Below are 22,082 nucleotides of genomic sequence, written 5' to 3'. Positions count from 1 at the left end.
TTGGGGTTCTGTAAGTGACCACTGCCCCACTTCTGCCCACTCTGGACCCAGAACCCTGCCTTTCCATGCTCTAGCTGATGTGTTGATCAATTTTTCCGCCCGAGTCCCCCCTCCGCTACAACCCTGCTCAGTGTGCTTCAAGGGAGCTTTGTGGCCCCATCCTGCCCACAGCTCTGGGGCAGGACAGACGCTCCTGACTCAGGCTGAGTCAATCTGATTCCCTCTTCTACGAAATTGGAACTGGGGTATGAGCCACTCTAGTCAGACTCTGTGGAGCGTTTAAACTGAGAATTCAAGGATTTGCTGACCAGGAAAGTGAGTCTGCAGGGAGATAGAGTAAACCCAGTGTGCAATGAGAGAGGATAATGAAGCGATGGGCAGAGAAAAGCAGAGATGTGAGGCCACGGGGCTCCAAAATGGTGGATGGGGAACCTCAGCTTCCAACATCCAGCCAGGGCATCCCTTCTTTGTGAGACCCAGTTACACACTCCTTAACCTTTGGTGTCATAGGGGTCCACTGCCCCTTCTAATAAATGCTCTCTTTCTGCCTAACCTAGTATGAATGATGCCCTGTTCTTTGTAACCAAGAGATTGCTGATTAAGACCAATACACAGGAAGCTGCTCGAGCCCAGGTCTCACTCTGTGTGCCACCCAGAAGGCTCTTACTCAGGACTTTCCGACAATGGTCAATGATTCACTGAGACCGACTCGAATGGGCGATCACTGTCCCCTCGCTCTGATTCAACTTCCAGTGGCCCTCAAGCCGGTCAGTCATGTCCAGCCTCAGCTCTTATCTCTCACGTCTAAGGAATATGAAAGAACACTCAATGGCTGCATAAAGGTCTCTCTGGGCTCCTCCACACTGTCCCAGGTCAGCTTGGCTGCCCCTAGGTCTTTTCCTGCCTTTGTCTGAGGTCATCTGCCTCAAGAGCCCCTGTGCATCCTGTCCCCACCAGGGCGCTTTGCCCCTGTTCCTATCCCACACGTGCTAGAATCTTCCTTGAAGTACCATCTTCATCAGTGTGTTTCTACAGCAGCTCCCCACCCTCATCACCTCTCCTACTCCACTCCAGAGAGTTTCTGCCCAAAGGTCTGCACCGAGTCCTCATCACGTGGAGACGAGATCTCCCGTATCTGTCAAGGCCCTGCGGTTTCCCATCCCTCTCTACCCTGAGTGTTCCAGTGAGCCTCACACACCTGCCGACAGGTGCAAACGGGTGCCACAAATGAGTGAAGAGGGCCCGGTGAACTGAAAGGCGACACGGCCATCCAGAGGGGCAGCGGTGGCCACACATGAACGCAGGCAAGGGGTTCTGGAATTCCTCTTTTTCAAAGGAAGCTGCAAGTCCAGATTTTTATGTGACATCTCCTCTGTGTTAAAAATTAGCAACCATGGAGGATGAATGAAGTACGCTGGCCCTCAAACTCCTGCTCAGATGGAAGAGGAGCTCGGATGGAAGAGGAGCATCCTGCCAGTAACTGGCAGGAGAAAACGCCCCTGGTTCAGGTCCAAGTTGAACATGGCTTCTCCCACAACATGTCCTGAGCGTTGGTGCTAAACACCCACCCTGGCGACAGCAATTCAAGTCAATTCGGCAAATCCTTATTGAGCAATCACTGCATGCCAGGCTCTGGCCTAGATGTTGGGAATAAGATTGAACCAGTTATCCCGTCTCTGCCCTTGTGGAGGTTAAACACAGTGAGGAGTCAGACATTAACCAATTGCCACAAAAATATATATAATTACAAATTGGGATAAATACTTTGAAGGAAAATCAGAGGAAGCTAAGAGAGTTTATTACAGCAGATTTTATTTGAACTGAATGTTGAAGGATGAGTAGGAGTCAAATAATTAAAAGGGTTGTGGTAGACTGGAAGTATACCTTTCCATAAATTGAGTACAGCATGTACAAAGGCCCTGAGGTAGAGCAAAGCACAAACATTCTACGAACTAAAAGAAGGAAAGTGCGGCTGGAAGGCAGGGAGAGAGGAATAGAATGCACCCAGGTCTTCTGACACCTAAAGAAAAACTTTGTTAGCTGCCTCCATTTCCCCAATGTAACTAAGAACTCTTTGGTTAAGAGAGACCAGATTAAAGCAAGGCCAGAAGTTTGTGATCACCCTCTGTAGGGCAGCTCCTGCTCTGCTACCATTCTAGGAGGACAGAGCAGAACCAGGGGTCTCAACTGTGACACTGTAACTTGCATCACAGGTCCTCCGGGTACCAAGGCCCTTCCCCATGGTCTCTGGATGTCGGTAAGGTCATTCCCTGACTGACTTCCTGTGGCCCACATTTCTGAGCCGTTGAGGACAAGTCTCCTTGCTCTTGGTCTGGTCCTTCTGGGCCTGCTACTTCCCGTGTGTCTGCCTGGCCCAAAGCCACATACGTGGCTGCACAGGGTGAAGACTTCCTGCGTCATCATCTGGGAAAGGCAGGTTCTCACAAAGAAGCAGGAGCCAGTGGGAGGGCGACTCTGGTTGCCCCTGGAGGACCTCCCAGGAGTTTACGTACGTCTGAGACTTCGGAAAGTTAGTGGGGCAGTGAGGGGTGGGCAAGGAGGCCCCCACCCAGGAAGGCAACTGGGGCGAGGCCAGCACAGGGGAAGCCCCTCCAAAGAGGTGGGACGTGTTTCTGTGAGCCCATAACATGGGGTCACCTGCTGCCTCCTGATTCGGTCCGTGGTCCATATTACTGAGTGTCCGCGGCAGAGCTGGTGCGGGGATTCCTGGGGACAAACAGCCCTCGGCCCTGTTCTAATGAAGTGGACATTAAGAGATGGGAAAAAGTCAGATGATCACACAATGCTGAAGTGCAAACTAGGTTATGCCCATGCCATAAAATTCAAGGAGCCACAAGACGGTGGAAAACAGGGCTGGCGCCAGTCTTGGGGGTGAGCAAAGGCGCCCCAGAGGGAGTGATATGAAAGCTGCCCCTTGCAGGTTAGCTGGGGATGGGGAGGAGGGACGGAGAACATTCCAGGCAGAGGGAGCCATGTATCCGTAATCCTGGGGCAGGAAGGAGTGTGATGTGTTTAAGGAAGAAAGAAGCCCCATGGAGCTGGATGGGGGTGGCAAGGAGAGACAGAGGAGGGTCCCGAGCCATCAGGAGACTTGATGGGACCTTCCAGCTCAGTCTCCCCTGGACTGAGGGATCCTGGGTGTGGGCCCTCAGAGGGGCGCCGAGCCCCAGAGGCCAGCATGGGTGGGGGGATGAGCTGTGATGAATGAGGTGCCTGTGGAGAAAGGGAATGCCTGGGGCGGGGGCTTCAGGGTCAGGCACTGTCGCCCACAGGGGGCTGCTGTCCTTGCCAGTATTGAAAGATCTAGACTCAGGGTTACAGAGTGAACCGGTCGACTGCTTCAGAGTGGGCAAGAGTAGCCCCAAATGCGCAGGAGGCAAGCAAAGATGCTGGGGCCACTTATGCAGTGGGGCCAGCCCTTCAGCCCACGTCCACATCCCTCCCTTTCCACTCCACCAAGCTGCGTCCCACCGCCCACGGGGTGGTTCGAGGTGCAATCGCATCCTCCAGAGCAGACAGCGAGGCTGGGGCATCTGCCTTCTAACTCGGGCAGCCCGACTTGCTGGAAAACGATGGAGAAATTCGCTGCCAAAGCCCCACTCACAGCCCTGCGGCCCTACTGTGAGACCCCAGGAGCTGCGTCCTGGCGGCACACAGGCCTCAGCGACCAGGCTCAGAAGGAACCCCCACGGGGTGGGGGGACTGGAACAGACCATTCCTGCACTTCCCTCTCTGCCCACGGAGAGCCCTGGCCTTCCACTGAGAGCCTGGCAGGGCCCGAGTGGGAGGACTCCCCCTCCCCTGTCTGACAAAGTCCTGGGGTTTCTCCTCATGTCTTTGGATCCCCCCCACCTCTGCACAAGCCCTTCAAGGCAGGAAGCAATTTGCTCCCCGGGACTCGCCTCGGCCTTGTATGGACAGCAGGCTGGGCATCACACGAGTGAGGAAATCCTGCTCAGAACCCAGGACTCGAGTCCCAGCTTGCTCTGCTCCCCCTAGGAAGCAGGCGCAGACATGGCGATTAGGGGAGTGGGGTGGTGTGTGAGGTCCACACGAGGACAGGACTAAATGTCACCAGACAGAGCACCCATCCCCTCGGGACCCACATGTCTGCTCCAAGGCCCCGCCTCTCACATGGGCTGTTGGAGCAGAAGGAGGGTGTGCCCAGCCTTGCTGGAAAGTGGTTGTGCAGAACGTGTCAGAAGCTTAGAAATGTGCACATCCTTTTTCCCCTTCATTTTGCTTTTAGGTGGCTCTCTCGAAGGAATTCTTAGAACCAGACAGAGAGAGAAGCCAGGGGACCCTAAGAAGCTTTGTGAACAGTCTTTTCCACAAGGCATGAAGAATTTTTAAAACTAGCTTTTGCATTTTAAAAATATAATGTCTGCTTCTTGTAGAAAACTTGGAAAAGGTGAAAAATATAAAGAAAACAAAGAAAAAATATCGCTACAATCCCATAGTCACCGTCATATTTCCTTCCAAGGTTATTGGTTGTTTTTTCCTGTGAATGTGTAAACACACTGACGAATAGTGGGAAGTGGGCCCTACTGTTTAGCATCCTGACTATAAACTATTGAACAGATCATGAGCATTGCCAATGCTATCGGGAAGTCTTCAGTAGTAGCCCAGGGGCCCGTCACACTGTGTTATTTGGCCTTTTCTGATTATTGGACCTTAGCTTGTCCCCTATATTCCACTATATGATACAGCACACAGAGAGGCCTTTGGTACATAAACCTTGCCATCAGACAAAGGTCTCCTTTATCAGCTCTGAGCTCCTCTGGGCCTTATGCACATTTGTGGTCCTGCCATCTGCACCTCCAGGGCCTGTCACGTACCGGTTGCTGTAGGCGTTTGATGATATTGACTGAATGACCCTCATTCACGGATGATTCACACACAACCCATTCCCTCTCGTTGTTAAGTGAGAGAGTCTGTGGATCCCAAGGGCTCACTAAAGAGAATGTTAGCTTTGATGAAGCTAATGACATGAGCACTGAAACACCCAGAGCACAGCGGGGGAGACTGATAAAAACAGACGGGTGCAGGCACCCGACCCCCCCGGAAGAGGGTGCAGCAGCCTGCATCTCGTCTAGACCTGCATTCGTTAAATAGTTCTAAAACCCAAATATTTCTAAGCCAAATGTCTGCTTACCCCTGTCTGCATGAGGAAGTTTGCATATTGACATAGGAACACAAGCATCTGTTAATTGGTTTCTGTGCTAATACATACAAATGCTGTTTGATTCCTGTGTCAACAGTTCTGCCTGGGGAAAGTGGAGGAAGTTGACCAGGTGATAAACTACTGAGCCCAAGAAGGAGAACTTCCTTCCATCATGTCCAAGGAACTTAGGGAGGACAGTGCTCTGCTCTGGTGCCTCCACCCACCCCTCCCCTCCTTCCTCCCTCCTTCCTTTTCTCCCCTCCCTCTCTCTCTCTCTGTCTCTCTTAATTTATATTATACTGTCCTGCTTTCTGAAATATGAAAACAGACCGACAGGCCACATTCTCCTGGACCCCCACGCCTAGTTTAAATGCTCTGTGTGGAGAGCTGCGTCGTGCGTCCCATTGCTGGAGAATCCTGTAGCCTCGATTAGCTGCACTGTAGGAAGAAGAGGTTTCCAGCCCGGCTCTTCCTGGTCTCCTCCCTGAGGCTCAGCTCGCCTCCAAGCCTCAAAGTTCATTCGTCCGTTCTTCATGGTGGACACTGTGTGTCCTTCCATGAGGCATTTACTCAGGGCCAGGCACTAGGCTGACTGCCCGGGAGAAAAAGGCCCAGTCCTTTGCTTGAGGGATCAACAGCCACGTGGAAAGACGGAGACACCCTTTCTTCTTTCCAATTCTAAGACTCCCTAAGTGCCCGACAGAAACACTGCACAGCACTCCGGGCAGGCAGACAGTGAGACAAGGGAGCCAGGGAAAGTTTTCAGAGAAAGTAGACCTAGACAGGGCACAGGGATTCAGTAGGCATCAATCTGGCAAAGTGTGGCATGTCTGAGGAACAGAAAATAAGGAGTCTGGTGGACTGGAGCAGGGGCACAGAACAAATAGAGAATGGGAGGGCCAGCTAGAAGTGGACGACGAATGGCTGAGGGCACTGGGACTCCATCCCATAAATGGTGGGAACCACCAAATGAGAGAGTCAAGATCAAATCTGTGACTGGAGTAGAGAAGGAACCAGTGGACTGCAAGACGAGGCAGAGACACCCCTGAGGGAGGTTCTTGCAATAGTCCAAAGGGACAAATGAATCTGATGCTGTGAATTAGGCCATCAGGTGTTTCTGGATAGGAGTCACCGTGATGGAAGATCCAGTGGGAATCCCAGGGAAGGGTCACATTTCGCTTTGGACTTGCTTGCACTTCAGGTGTGTGTGGGACACCCAGGTGGCAATGTCCAGAGGCAAGAAGATGAAGTGTGGAGGAGGTGCAATTTGACGACTGTCAACTTGTAAGTGGCAGCTGAGGCCCCAGCAATATAATGCAATTGCTCGTGGACAGTGTCTTGGGTGAGACACAAGAGCCAAGGTGGAACCAGAAAAAGCCTGACATCTGAGGGACAAAGGAGCCTGAGAAGGAGCAGCCAGAGTTAGAAGAACGAGGCTGGAATCATGTCACGGAAGCTAATAGAAGGTGGCATTTCAGGGACGTGATGTCAAGAACAAAATGCTGCCGAGGTCAAGTTGGGTGAGGACCCAAACTCTGTGGCAATCAGCATGCCATTCATAATTTTATGGAGAGCAACTTCAGCAGCGGGGGATGTCAGAACGCCCATCAGCTGAGAAAGAAAGAGAAGGTGAGAAAGGGATGGCCATGAACGTAGGATGCTCCCAGAGGAGCTTGGCTTTGAAGAGAAGATCCAAAAAGGGGGTTGGCAAAGCCATGAAAAGAATTTTTCCAATGTGGACTTCACCAAGTCTGTAGGTTGGAACGACAGAGAGCGTGGAGCAAGAGCATGAAGACTTTGAGGATGCTAAGCTGGGAGACTGGAGAAATGTGATGTCATTAATATGGGATAACATTTCCCAAAATGAGTAATCCTCATGCGCTTTGCATTTGTCACCCTCCACAGGCTCATATCTTTTGACACTCCCCAGTCCTGAGCTTCAGGCCAGGCCAGGCAAGGCAGGAGGAAGCAGGAGGCTCAGGGCCCCTTGGAGAAGCTGCCTGGCAAGACTCAAGCACTGACATTCTGGGACAAGGGAGCATCGCAGAACTCAATGCTGGACCCAGGCCCGAGTGCTGGAGCCCGGCATGGTGAGCTGGCAATAGTGTGACGTAGGTCTCTGACCCAGCTCGTCCCACATATTTTCTAAACATTTTGGACCATTATGGCTTGTTATCTAGCACCATGTGTCCGTCGGTGTTCAGTAATAATTCAGACTGATGAGGCTGTTATCTGGCTTCTAGTAACCAATTGCGCAGCTCTGACATGGCTAATGCTAACTTAAATGACTAAGTTAACTAACCGAGCCATGGAATCAAGCTCTGGCCTGGGTATGCCAGGCCAGAAAAATTGGGACAGTTCTCATCAAAATGTGACTATGAATTTAACAAGAATCAGGCAACACCCATCATATACTAGGAATTCTACTTACTGGTCCAGACACTGCCTCTGCCAGCAAGGGCTTCTGCTTCATTCCATGGAAAGGTTACTCTATCTCTCATGAAGATAAATCACGGACTCTTCTAAAAGAACACAGATCCCTAAAAATATTCTTGTCCAAACCCTCCCATTTGACCAATTATAGAAACTGAGTTCACGTCTTCTAGACATTTCTCTGTGAGCTGGTGACATGGAATCCACTGAACCCTGAGAAGACGGCTACCATGACGTGACAAGCCTTCTACGATGTCCAGTCACTCTTTCCAGACAAGTGTCAGTCAGTCAACAAACCGAACCCTGAGGGGCTCCAAACTGGACACAGAGCCCTCGTAACTTCTGAGTTGGAGGGCAGGCCTGGGTAATGTGTTGTGGGGAGGGGACCCAGGCAGTGGAGGAGGTCCAAGGAGGAGGTGGGTGGGCACAGTTAAGGCCCGTCACCAAGGTGCCCTACACAGCCTCATCACCCTCCACGTGCCTGCATACGTCAAGGCTCTCTGCTTGCAAGTGAGAGCAGCCTCCTTGTAGCAAGCTGAACCAAAAGGCTGTGGAAATGGCCTCAAACTCCTTAAGCAAACACGGGACAAGAACCGGGTGGCCCACACACTGCCTGCTGGAGCAGCGCTCAGTGGAGGAAACCCACAGAGATAAGCTCAGAACAAGCGTGTTGAGCCACTCCAGGGCAATGCACAGGGCTCCAGCTGGGCTGACGTCCAACTCCAGGAGAGGGACGCTGGCCCTTGGGCTTTTGTGATTAAGGCAGCACCAGCCCCTCTCTTCACTGGACCAGGACTCGGGATCCAATCACAGTGTGGTGACAGAACTCTGTCCATCCGCCCTGCTCTTCCAGCTCAGCCTTCATAGTTGGGGAAGAGCAGCCCCACTATGGTCAAGGGTTAGGGTTCCAGCCTATGACACGGCAGTGTTCTACCCAGATAGGCTGCCTTCAGGGTTCAGCTGGAGGCAGCTGCCTTGGAGCTCTGCAGGGGACCAGCTTCTCTGTGGGGCCAGCCTGCAGAGAAGAGCTAAACCAGGAACCAGCTGAAGACATTAGTTATCATGCCTCAACCCCTTCTCCTCACTGCAGCCAAAGGCAGCTTCCCTAACCTCAAGCATAACCACGGCACCCCCGGCTAAGACCTTTCGCTGTCTTCCCCTCACCAACATGAGAGTCAAACTGCTTAGTCTGGGATGCAAGACCTTCCACACCAATCTCATCTCTCCATCCAGGCTCGCCCTCACGGTCCCCCTCCCCGGATGCACTGGATCTGCAGCCTCCCACTGTCACTCACTGCAATGGGAGCCTTTTCCCGTCCTGCTCATCTGGTGAACTTGCAGACACATCCTCCCAAATGCCCTCCTGGAGAATGACGGGTTCCTCCTCCACACCCTGACTCTCAGATTGCACTTAACATTGCACACCGTACTTGTTTCTACACCTGCCCATCTGGAGGTGTCTCGGTCATGCCATCTGCAGAGAAAGTGCCAATGAATAAGGATAAGTGCAACAGCTGCATACACCCCTCCCCAGAGCTCAAGGCCCCAGATCTTTCTGCCCTGCCCACAGCCATAGACCCCAGATCTCATAGATGGTGAAACACCCACCGTCTTACATAAACCGTGATGTATTTAACTGTTTTAAAGCTATTCACTGGACAAAATGTGCAGGCCATTTCCTCTGAAGAGTTAAATATACTGATGAGAAACCTCAGTATTCCCTCCACCAGGATGTGACTGGGGACCCACCACCAACTGGCAGTGCCCTCTGACAGTGCCCAGGAAGCTGAAGAATTGGGCCTCACACCTGCCCGGGTAAGGGACAAGTCTCCCACCAGCTCCAGGTGTGTGGGTTGAAGAGGTGGGTCTGTAAAAGAAAAGGTAGGAAAGGGAGTTCTCGCTTCAGGTAACCATTTGCAGATCCCCCCTTACGCTGCATCTCAGAGTCATAAAACCCAGAAGGGGCTGTAAATGACATTTACAAGGTGGCAACAGGCTGCTGGCTGTCACAGAGCCCACTATCTAGAGAGGGAGATATGGCTATGGAAGGGTTTTCACCAGTGAGTTAAAGTTCTTTGTTCTAAATGCATGCCCTATTTTCAGTGTGGTTTCCTTGGCAGTCAAAAGAATGACTAATCGAATGCCCCACTAACAGCTTTACGAGTGAAGGGAAATGTATATCAAGAGAGCTTTGTGCCGGTCCCCAATTGCACTGATAAACTGTTTTCAGAGTCTGATGAGAATCAGTTTCAAGTACAAGGTGACATTTAAACAACTGGAAACCTCAAGGGCCACGATTGCACAGCCACATTTCCAGATACCCTCCTGCTCTAGGGTTCTTAGGCAAGTTCACCCCGCAGACGCCGGCTCAGCTGCCCAAGGTGGGAAGTGCCTGGTTGCTGTCAGCTAAGAAGGCATCTTAACACGCTCTGCAAACTTTTCCTGGTGTCTCCTCGGGATCCAGGAGCCCCAGTCTGGTCTATGTGTGAATATTTGCAGCTGTTGTAAGATGTGTCAGAATCCCACCACCAGACCACGCCAGGCCAAGCGCCTTGTCACTAAAGGATGTCTGTCCAAGTCAGCACTTGCCACTTTAAGACAGCTGTGCTCACTCCTCTACCCGCAGGCCATCTCTCAGCAGGGTGTCAGACTCAAAGATTTCTTCTCTGAGGACTTTCCAGGTCTTTTCAGCAATTTTTCGGGCATCATGTATCCCCACAAAGCCGTAAGTCACAGCAACAACTCCCAACTTCCAGCCAAGAAGTTTGACCTTGAAGCTGTCCTTGATTTTCCATAGAAGTGAGGCCACAGAGCACAGGTGAAGAGCAGCTGACCTCGTGTCGTCTCTGGGCTCAGCTGTTTCTGGGGAAATATCTCCTGTGCTTGGCTTATTCAACTCTCTCCACCAGGGCCTCCTTGCTGGGCACTGCCCCACCCCTTGACCCAGGACCCCAACCTGTTTGATGACCTTGCTGTCCTCTCACCAAATTCAGCTCTGGGAAACTGGAATTCCTTTGGCCCGTGCCCAGCTCTAGATGAGCCCAAACCCCAGTCTAGCCACATCCCAGCCCCTCAGCATGGTTTGGTCATTCCTTGGCCAAAGCTCTCCCTAGAGGTCCAGACTCAAGCATCTGACCATCCAGTTGGACACCCAAGAGTGCCTCAAACATGACACGTCCAAAGATAAACTGCTCCTCCTCAAAAACCCTGCTGCAGCTCACTGAATGGATCGAAGACACACCTGCTTTCCCAAGTCTGGAATTTGGGAATCTCCCTTCTCTCTCCCATACCCAAGTCATCCCGTCCTTTCAACAGCTAGATCTCTTTCCAATCCATTCTCTCCTCTCCAAGCCCACCTCTGCTTTTGTGTTTTTGCCTGCGTGGCATCACTTTCTTTGGCCGACTACCTCTACCCCCTGCAATGATAACCCCATCACACTCATGTGATTCAAGTGGGGCTGACCCCACCACCCTGACCCACGGACCTAGGCCATGCTAAAGAAAGTGTTCCAACAACTTGGCCATGGTCATCCGTTCAGAACGGAGCTACTGGAGTCCTCCCCAGAGTTCTGACTGGGCATGGAGAGAAAGCTAAGCTCCTTCCCCTTGGGCTCGTGAGGACCAACGTAAGGTGAGAGCTGTGGGGCCTCCTACCGCTGCGTGTAGAGAGAGCCAAGTCATGAAGAGGCCAGCAGAATCAAGAGATTAGAGCAAGTGGTGGGGACAAGGGGGCAAGGAAAGGAGAATACTGATGGCATTGTTCGAACCCCTGAATCCAGCCTAAGGGCAAAGAATTTCCCTTGGACAGCCCCAAAACTTGAGTCGAATAAATTGAGTTGAATAAATTCTCTATTTCACCATAACCAGTTTGAGTTGGGGTCTGTCTCCAATATCAGAGCATCTCACTGACACAGTAGCTCACACGGACGGGCCCCCCTGCCTTTAATCTCGCCTCCTGTAAGAGGGCTGCCATAATAAAGTATCACAGACCAGTTGGCTTACCCAACAGAAACGTACTGTCTCCCTGCTGCGGTGGCTGGAAGTCCAAGATGAAGGTGTCTTCAGGGTTGGTCCCTGCCAAGGGCTGTGAGGGAGAGTCTGTCCGTGCCTCTCCCTTGGCTTCCGGTGGTTCGCTGGCAATCTTTGGCCTGCCTTGGCTTGAGGAAGCATCTTCTTGACCTGTGCTGCCTTCTTCACATGGCATTCTCCCTGTGTGTGAGTCTCTGTGCCCAAATTCATGAGGACACTGGTCACGTTGGCTTGTGGCCCATCATATTCCAGTATTAACTCACCTTAATTAATTACATCTGCAACACCCCTCCTTCCAGACAAGGTCATATTCTGAGATACTGGGGGTTATGACTTCAACATATGAATTTGGGGGAGAATGCAATTCAACCCATAACACCAGATCTGCCCCACATCAAATCTTCTCACCCTCACCTGCCTCTTGGTCCAGGGGCCGCTGCAGGATCCAGCTCTGCCAGCTCCAACCCCCCATCTCACCTCACACCTTTACACCTCTCCCCGGAGCTGCTCTGTTCACGTGAAGGTGTACTCAGTGTCCACGAATGCACAGCTCCAGGCGGCAGACCCTTACCCAGTGGAATACAGGAGCCAGTGGATAAATTCTTCCTTCTTTCTCCTTCCAGACAGACTGTCCTGAGATAGTAATATGAAAGATGGAGTAATGAGCTGCCTCTTAAAGGCAGCCAGCTCAATAACACATCTTTGAAATGGCTCTCTCTCTTTCCTTGTCTGTTCCCCGTGCCCTCACTCTGTTCCCTGCAATTGCATTTTCTAACAAAGGGAAAGCCCAGGAAGCTTTGCCTCAGCTTCTGCTTTTAGGGGAACCTAGGCCAATTCTGTGACACTGTTCTCTCTAAATGTAACCTGACCGGGCCATTCCCCCGCTTAAAACTCTTCATGGCCTCTCCATTGCCCATAAAGCACAAACTCTCTAGCTAAAAGCTGGAAAGCACCTTAGAGGCCATCTGGTCAACCTTCTCTCATGCTACAACAGTCCAACTCATGGACTTTGGAATCCATCAGAGTGGGTTTCAAATCTGGCTCTTTTTGAAAACTTGGATAAAGTTTTTCACCTCTCTAAGCCTCAGTTTCTTCACCCATCCAATCTCAGGGTTGAGGGGAGGCAACGTATATAAAGTGTAGCACAGGGTTTGGGACACTAAATACATGGCAGCCAGAATTACTACAGATGAGGAATCAGGAACCAAGAGGCAAAGCTGCTCAGGGCCACACAGTCAGCCAACAACAGCGGTTAAACCTGGGGCGAAAATCCTACAAACCACGCACAAGAGGTTGAAGTGTCATTCAACTATAAACTATCAACTATAAACGTTTTTAAACGTATTTACCCTACAGATATTTCTTCGGCACCTCGAGTACACGGGCACACTTCTGAGAGCTAGACGGTGAATAAAACATACAAGGTCCCTGCCTTCATGGGGTTTCCATTCCAATGCGGGAGCGACACACTCAACACTAAAGCCAGTGAACGTGTGTAAGCATGCGGCAGGTGCTGAGTCCTGCGGCGTAAAGTAGGCATGCAGAGTGAGGGGGTGTCTCTCGACAGTGTGGTTGAGGAAGTAATCTTCTGATAAAGGTTCACTTAAGGTAAAGGAAACCAGGAAGTGAAAATATTGATATCAGGGGTAGCACTCCAAGCTACACAGAGTGGGAAACACAAAGGCAGAGGTAGGAGCAATCTTAGAGTTTTCCAGAGACAGCAGAGAGGCCAGCACTGCTCAAGCGGGTGGGAGAGGGGCAGGCCACGGGCTGTGAACTTTGCTCTGAGAGTGACAGGGAGCCAAGGAAGGGCTTTGAATGGAGGTGTGGGGGGATCTGACTTAGGCTTCAAACAATCACTATCCCCAAGGGAGACCAGAGAAGAGGCCGCTGCAACCATCTCGGTAGAGGAGGGTGGAGGCTTGGACCATGTGGCAGAGCCGGGGGAGGTGAGAAGCAGTCATTCTGAATACATTTTGAAGGCAGAGCTTACATAACTTGCTGACGAACTGGATGTGGGGTATGAACAGAAGGCTGATCCCGAAGACTGTGGTCTAAGCAAATGAAAAGAGGGATTTGCCATTTAATGAAAGAGGGGAAACTGAGGAAGAAGAGGCAGGGAGGCAAACCAAGAGTTTGCTTTTTTTTTTTTTTTGTTAAGATTTTTATTTTTTTTTTCCTTTTTCTCCCCAAAGCCCCCCCGGAACATAGTTGTGTATTCTTCGTTGTGGGTTCTTCTAGTTGTGGCATGTGGGACGCTGCCTCAGTGTGGTCCGATGAGCAGTGCCATGTCCGCGCCCAGGATTCGAACTGACGAAACACTGGGCCGCCTGCAGCGGAGCGCGCGAACTCAACCACTCGGCCACGGGGCCAGCCCCAAGAGTTTGCTTTTGAATATGCTTTGGAACAAGTTTGAGACGCCAACTGGATGTACTAAGGAACACAAAGAAGTGGCTGGCTCTACAAACCCAGAGAGCATGGAGAAGTCCACTGGAGATTCACGTTTGGGAGCATCAGACATTGAAACACTGGGTGCTGTTGAAAGCCAGAACATGGGATGAGCCCACCTAGGAATGAGAGCAGATGGGCCTGCATAGCTCCCTGGGGACAGGCCAATGACCCAAGGTCGGGGAGATGAGAGTCTAGAAAAAGAGCCTGAGAGGGAGAGCCCAGGGAGGCAGGAGAGAGCCACGGGTGTGATGTCCTGAGAAAGCCGCATGCAGAAAGAGTTCAAGGCAAAAAGATTGACCAGCTGCCAACTGATTGGTCCCATAAGACAAGACTGAGAACTAGCCATGGGATTTGGCCATATGGAGGTCACTGGCGACCTTGGCAAGAGTTATTTGGATGGACAGGTGAGTACAAAACAGCAGGGGAAGAGAGGAAGCCGACTTCAAGATGAGACAAGCCTCTGGAGGAGTTTTGTATAAAGGGAGCCAAGAAAACTGATGATGCTGGAGTGAGGTATGAGTTGATGAGAGGGGACGGGGTCAGTGAACAGCGGAGGCCTTTTCATTACCGTAACTTTTCAATGGCGGCCAGGGTCCGGTGCAACGGGCACTATTCAGGGAGCGCAAATCGTTCCAGCCTCTTTGGAAATCAGTTCAGCAGTATCCATGAAGAGCCTTGAAAAATGGCCACACCCTTTGGCCCATTAATTCCACTTCTGGAAATCTGTCCTAGGGAAATCATTTCAAATACAGAAAGTTCTCTGCATAGACATTTATCCCAGAACTATTTATAATAGGTCTACCAACATCTAAATATACCACAATTGATGATGACAAAGGACGCAGGATGGACCCAGTGACTCCATGAGAATAGGGACAGTGTGTACTTTACCACTTGTCCCCAGCACCAACCATGTGTCTGACATATTTGTTGAATGAATGAATAAAAATTCTTATAAGGTTAAGCAAAAAAAGATATAAAATAATCCTTAAATATTATACATAAATATGCATACACTCATAGTATGATCTCAACCACTTTAAAAAAAATAAAACTTAACCCTATATATATATAGGTCTCGAGAGAGAGAGAGAGATGACCACCCAAAATGTAAATGGCAATTATCTTAGGGTGGTGGACCATGATTTCCTTTTTCACTTTACTGTTGTATATTTTGTGTATTTGCAGGAACGAATATGATTATTTTTATAATGGAAAAAAGAAAAAGTCGAGGTCATTTCTTGAAAGAGGAAGGCTGAAGTTAGACAGGACTTAAGGTCAGGCCACCAGGGTCCGACAGGGTTTTGCACCCTCTGAGGGTTCCCAGGCCATCTTCGTGGGTGTGAGTCCAGTTCCAGCCAAGATGGAAAACTACTGATGATACAGTTTTCAGTGAAACAGAGTGGAACACAGAGTGGCAGGTTCACTAAGAATGTAACGATGCACACTGTTCATGTGGCAAATATTTATTGAAGGAAAAAAAAGGCTTCACAAAAAATATGTCCACACGTGGCCAGAGATGAGACAACCAACCAACACTGTATCTACCTTTTCAGCAATACCATCTTAAACCCTAAGTCCAGAACTAGGATTCCTAAAGCTCTACCCTAGATCCCACAGTGGGGGGTCTGCAGGTGCTCACCGAGGGGCTCCAGGCTCCAGGGCAACCTACTTCCTAGAGCAGAGCTTCTCAAACTTGAATGTGTGCACCACAAACTTGGAGAGCTTGATAAAAATGCGGATTCCGATTCAGTAGGTCAGCAGTGGGAACAGAGATTCTGCACGTCCAACAAGCTCCAGGTGATGCTAAGGCTGCTAGTCTTTTGAGCACACTTTAGTGGCAAGCTCCTAGGATGCTGGGTAACCAGGCAACCCCACGGGTCATGAGAACTGGCAGCAGGCGACAGCCATCCAGGCAGGCTGCGTCAACCTAAGCAAGGTGAGGGATGCACAGAAGATGCTCAACGAGGCTTCCACTCACTGCTCCAAATCCTAATGCCAAGCACCTCACCAGATGCCCAGCCTGGTCCCCCAGTCCTCAAGGCATGTCAGCGCCCTAAAGCATCCTTGTCCTCAAGCATCTTGGCACCACTGAGATGACTGATGGGAAACAAACTCCAGCCAATTGCATGGGATCTGGAGGGGCCCGAGGCCCCCAATTCCTTGGGGATCTTGGCCAATGACATCTGCTGGAATGGGTCGCAGGGCCTGGGCTTTGCTGGTAGTTGGTTACCTGGAGTAGCCAGCAGCAGATGGCATCAGAGGACAAGTGGAAGCTGCATCCGAAAGGATGGCTCAACAATCGTCCAAAACACCAGAATACAGGTGAACCAAAGAACAGAATGGGAGATGCGACCAAAAGCTGGAACGAAACAAACAGCTCCAGGTAGGGAGCTGGAGGCTCAAAGAGCACTTGTCTTGAGTGTCAGCTGCACAGGTTCTTTGTCAGGGGCCAAGCCAGAGAGGCGGTCAGATGTGGCTGTTGAATCTTCTGCTCCCTGGCCCTTTGCCAGATCCCCCGTGTAGAGCCAGATCCCCACTGTGGGATCTAGGCCATGGGTGACCCAGCCACTGTCCGTTCTGCCTGACATCCCATCCAAGCCAGGCCTGGACATCCCATCCAAGGGGGCCCATGAGCAATCCTGATGTGGCCTTCCCTGCAGGGACAAGCGGTCTGGTCCACACAACATGAAGCCTTGGGTCTGGCTCAGCATCCAGAAGACTGGGCCATGACCTCCATGGGTGAAACATTCACGCTCATTGTAGCCCTTTCTCCATTTTCCCTGGCTTGCTGAACGAAGGAAGATGACGCCCCCCAGCCCCGCTCTTTTCAGCCAGCACCCCTTACGCCAGGCTCCAAGGAATCCCTGCCCCTGCCACTACTGAAGGCCACTGGGAGGCCCAAAGTCCTGGGGAGGCTTTGGAAGAACCATGACACATCACCTGGTGCAGGTCAGCTCAGTGGCCATAGAGTGGAACGAGGGAGACTGGAGTCATGGCCTTGCCCCAAGCCTCAGCAGTGGGTCAACACTGGGGAGGGTCACAGAGTCCCTGGCCAGCTACCTTGTCAAGAGAGGTCCTGGGAGGAAAGGAAGGGCAGGCAAGAGAGTGTGGCTGCAGCCACCTGAGCCCTTCCCACGCTGGACCACAGCACAAGACGCCTCCCTCGGCTCAGCACTCAGTAGGGGCACCTTTACCATCAGCCGACCATAGCAAACCTTTCTGGAGCCCTCTCCCTGTGCCAGGGCCTATCCTAGGCATGGAGGACATAAGCTCTATGACAATCCAGATGCCATCTCAAAGGTGCTCACCGTCTTATCAAGGAGAAATATCTGCAAGCTTATTTCCATACAAGGTGGCAGATGCAGTGAAAGAGCAAAAGGATGGAGCAGGATGTGAACCCCGGAATCCCTGCTGCTCGGGGCTGCGTTTCCTACTGCAGAGGACTGTGAGGACCCAGGCCCACCAGCTTCTGTTCTCTGCAGCTGGATGCGCTGATGACGTAACATCACCCCACTGTCTCGCCTCCACAGCATTCTTTACCACTTACAAGGCTTATCACAAACCTCATCTCTCACAGAGGGTAGGGGCTGACCAAGGTCCAGAGCTCCCACCCCATGTGCTCCTTCCCTCACCCCACAGTGGCCTTGAAGTCTCACTGGTGGAAGTGAAACACCTAGCTTGCCAGGCTGGGCATCTGTTACTGAGTTACCACAATGAACTCTGCCTGCTCCAAGCAGACCATCTCTGGCTCTGGCGTCTGCTCAAGCTGTAAGGCCTGCTGTGACCTGCAGAATCCAGACTCGGAATTCTCCCAGGAACAAAGAGCTGAGCCATCTGAATGTCAGGCTTCACCATGCAAATGGTGCAAAAACAGGCTCTTGCCAGGCTGTCTGGGCCCCAGAAGGCCAGTAATGACAGAGTGCCACCCTCAGCTTGCAGCTGGCCCACTTAGCTAAGTGAAGGAGCCTGGCAATGAACACAGCAGGGAGAAGCTGTAGAGCTGGCTACATGGGGTTGGACCGGCCACTGAGCCTCAGAGAGCCTTTGGACACTTCCGTTTGCACTGTGGACAGGGGCAGATGCTCGGACTTCTCCACAGGAGCACTCTGCTGGCAAGTCAGCACCAGAGCCTTGACCTCCTTCTTGAAGTTGGTGTTGAGAAAGCCGTAGATGAAAGGGTTGACACAGGTGGAGGCCATGGCGAGCAGGTGGCACACCAAGAAGATGAGGTTGCCATGACAGATGGGGATAGCCTCATGGTACCAGTCCTCCAAGCTGTTGAACACGTGCAGGGGCAGCCAGAGCACAGCAAAGGCAGCCACCATGGCCACGAGGATCCCATTGATCCGCTTCATCTGCCAAGCCTGCGAGCTGTAGGTGCCCTTGCGAAACACCCACCTCCGCTTCCGCAGGCGCTGGTAGATGCGCACGTAGCAGAAGAGGATGAAGGCCAGCGGGATGCAGTACTGGAAGAGCAGCAGGAAGGTGGTGTAGATGATGCGGTGGTGGTCCAGTGGCCAGGACTCAGTACAGACCACCTTATCTGCCAGAAACTCCAGAGCCTTGGAGTGGTTCTTATGAAACACACTCTTCAGGATGCTGTTGGCCAGGAAGGGCAAGGAGAGGAAGCAGGCAAGGAGCCAGATGACCACGATCCCCAGGTAGGCCTGAGAGACACTGGGCTTCCAGCCTGTTGGATTGATGATGAGTTGATGCCTCTCCAGGGCCACAAGGACAAGCGAGAGGATGGAGACCGTCACTGACATACACTGGATGAAGGCTGACATCTTGCAAAGGACCTCGCCAAAGACCCAGTAGTCCATGAGGGTGTAGATGGCTGTGAGCGGCTGGCAGATGAGGCACATGAGGAAGTCAGAGAAGGCCAGGTTGGCAATGAGGAGGTTGGTCACGTTGGCCTTCTCCTTCTGCCTCATAGTCACACACATCAGGCAGAGGTTGCCCAGGACCCCCACCACCGTCTCAATGCTGTAAGAGGTAACAATGAACACCATCAGATCTGTGGAATCCTGGCAGTGGTCAGAGAAGTTGTATGAGATGCCCTTTGACTTGCTCCTGTTTTGACCCTGCGAGGATCCTGGGAGCAGAAAGGCCAGGAAGTGAGAGATGTTCATAGTGCACGTGAGAAGATTCCAGAAGATTCCGTGACAATGCCTACAAAGCAAACAGACAAATGGTCCTCAGCGATCACGCCTCCTGGGTGAATCCAGGGAGGAGCACGGGCTTGGTAGAGAGGCTCGTGGCTACCTCCATCCCACAGCTGGGACCTGGAGGACCTGAGACTCAGAGGTGTAAAGCAACCTGCCCAAACTCACACAGCCATTAAATATTGGGGTCCAGATACAAACCCAGGCCAGATCTTGCTCTAAAAATTCCCTTTACCTCAGGCTTCAAGGCTGTTTTGACGATAAAGAAATTGGGTTAATTACGCAGAGTTCAGGGACAGAATTGTTTAGGGAGCATGGGTAGAAATCTCCTTGTCACACCTTATCCAAACAGACACAGCAGCAAATGCTGCCATGTGCCCAGATCCTTCCATGGTACCCATGCCTGTCAGGATAGAACCGAAACCTCAGGGCTTGACACACAGTGCGCCCTCCGGTCTCAGCCTCTACCTGCCCTGCCAGCCTTGTTGCTCAGGTGACACACGGCAGACTTGAAGACTGCCAGGTATGCAAAGACGGGGTCAGCAGCACACCGGCTCTCTCCACCTGCCCACCATGTGCACACACACGATTAGCCAAGGTCATGGGATGCCTGCCGCCCTCCTCATGGGCCCCCTCCTGTCCATGCTCAAGTCACCTGAAACAGCTTGCAAGTCCGAAACACACCAGCCCAGTCCACACGTCCAGGACCCGGCACAGCCCGTCCCTGTTCTTCTGGTGCCTCCTCAACACGAGGGACTCTGCCAAGATCAAACTGGAATTTGAACTCCAGGTGGTGATGCCAACGACAGATATTTTGATGAGATATGGAGTGTCACCACATCATTACACACACCACTGTGCCCCACTTTCCTCACGAGTTCCCTCATCGTCATTGATCCCACAAGCAACTCCCAACTTTCAGGATACATCAGAATCATTCCAGGAGCATGTGGAAAGCGCAGATTCCAGAGTCCCACACTAGGAGACGCAGCTAAGGGAGTGCAGGATGGGGCCCAGGAATCTGTATTTTCATGAGTGGCCCATGTGCTTCGATGCACATGGCCCTGGAGCTCCACTTTGATAACACTGTTCATAGAGGAATACCCTATTTCAGATATTCTTTAAGTCCCATATAATGGTCATGTGTATTTACGACCATTCATATGTTCTTCACGAGTGCGAAGTTAGAGGTCGTTTTTACAGAGTATGACCAAAATTAACTAGCGATCAGTAAAATCTACTTGTCATCTGTCATAAATGTCACTCACCTGCATTTGACTCGGCTTATAAAGATGGGTCGCATTTGGCCATTCACAAGATCGAGTCTTGAATTCAACTGACAGTTTACAGTCTGGTTATTTTGGCTACCGGCTAGCAGAGGCAGGAGGATTTTCCTGGTGCCACAGTCTTTTAGCAAAAAGGGCCATTTGGAACTGAACATGACAAATGAAACACACCAAGGCCAAACATAACATCTGGTATTTGAGTCAAGAGCAGCCACAGCTGCATGAAACTGTGGTGGACGCACTGTGCTCAGAAGCAGTGAATGGGACAGAAACCCAAGGCTCCGGCTGACCACCAGCCAGGGCTGCTCACTGGTGGGGAACACCACCAGCTCTTCCGAAATGGCCAAGTACAGCAAGACCACAGCAGAGTTCCTGGATGGAGAGGGTTCCAGAAAAATCTTCACTGCTTCATTCACTAATTCACTCAATAAACACGTGCCAAGCCCGATGCTAGAGACAAGGGCTGCAAAGATGATTTATACGGCCACGTCCCTCCCAGACCAGAGGAACCAACCACCAGGCATGCAGATGAAACTCAAGGCCACATGGCTGTCACCAAAACCAGTAGGAATGGAATGTCTGTGGTCTGGGAGACCAGAGAAGGGAGCAGAAAGATGAGAGAAGTAACATTGATCCAGGGCTCAAAGGGCTGAAGAGGAGTCAACCATCCAAACGGACAAAGTAGAGGATGGAATGCAAGGTGCAGGGAACAGCATGTACAAAGGCAGGGAGGCAGGAAAGAGCAGAGCTCCGCAGAGAACAGCAAGCAGTTCAGAAAAAACTAGAGCCCAAAGTGAGTGGAAGGGAGTGGCAAACGATGAGCCTGGAGAAGAGGGCCAGGCCAGGAATGCTGGGTTTGCTGCTGAAAGCTGGCCAGCAAGCTCAAGTTGATTCCAGAAAGATCGCTTGGATGTAGAGAACGGACTGAGCGAGAGGGCTGAGACAGGAAGAGGGGGAGCGCTAGGCAGCATCGTGGATCTGCTTGGCTGTGTAGCCCCCTTCTTGGAGAATCCACATAGAGCTAACACAAGGGATGCTCACACATGTGCCAGGACACCCCATGCCAGTCCCTACTAACTAGCCCACATGGAGGCTTGAACCCAAATCAGCCCTTTCCAGCAGCTTCTGGGAACAGGACACAGGAGGGAAGGGCTGGGGCTGGGAGAGGAGCAACACTGGGAAGGAGGGCCTTGGGGGACCAGGAAATGCCAGGTGGCCCTTGCATCTTTGTCCAGAGCTGCAGAGGCCGGGAGGGGCCCACCATAAGCCCCCACCCCAGGAAGGCCCTCTGTGCACAGGGACTGAGGATTTCCAGAAGCAAACTGCAGGGGTGGGTGGCAGTAATTCACATCCCTGAGCCCCAGGTCAGCAGGAAAGAGGGGCAGGGTAGTTGTCTGAGCCTGTTGTAGCCAGAGGAGCAGGAAGGGGAATTTGGAAAATCTGGAAGGGCCAGCAGGAGAGGGAATGAGGGAGCCCAGTCTTGGAGGAGAGAGACCAAGAAGGGAGGGGGCTCGCCTCACCCTGGAGAGC

At 51.7% G+C, this 22,082-nt stretch overlaps 1 protein-coding gene across 1 annotated transcript; it reads right to left on the bottom strand.

Annotated features, from left to right (window-relative positions):
- Positions 1-17,936: 17,936 nt before the first annotated feature.
- On the bottom strand, positions 17,937-19,233 carry NPY4R2 (neuropeptide Y receptor Y4-2). The gene has a single exon (XM_046652199.1). It carries the CDS (start codon positions 19,231-19,233, stop codon positions 18,106-18,108), a length of 1,128 nt encoding a protein of 375 aa, XP_046508155.1. The 3' UTR covers positions 17,937-18,105.
- Positions 19,234-22,082: the final 2,849 nt, after the last annotated feature.

Source organism: Equus quagga, chromosome 2 (genome assembly GCF_021613505.1).
Source record: "Equus quagga isolate Etosha38 chromosome 2, UCLA_HA_Equagga_1.0, whole genome shotgun sequence".
NCBI classification, from domain to species: Eukaryota; Metazoa; Chordata; class Mammalia; order Perissodactyla; family Equidae; genus Equus; species Equus quagga.
The sequence above is the reverse complement of the archived record's forward strand: the minus strand, read 5'-3'. Positions and strand labels throughout refer to the sequence as shown.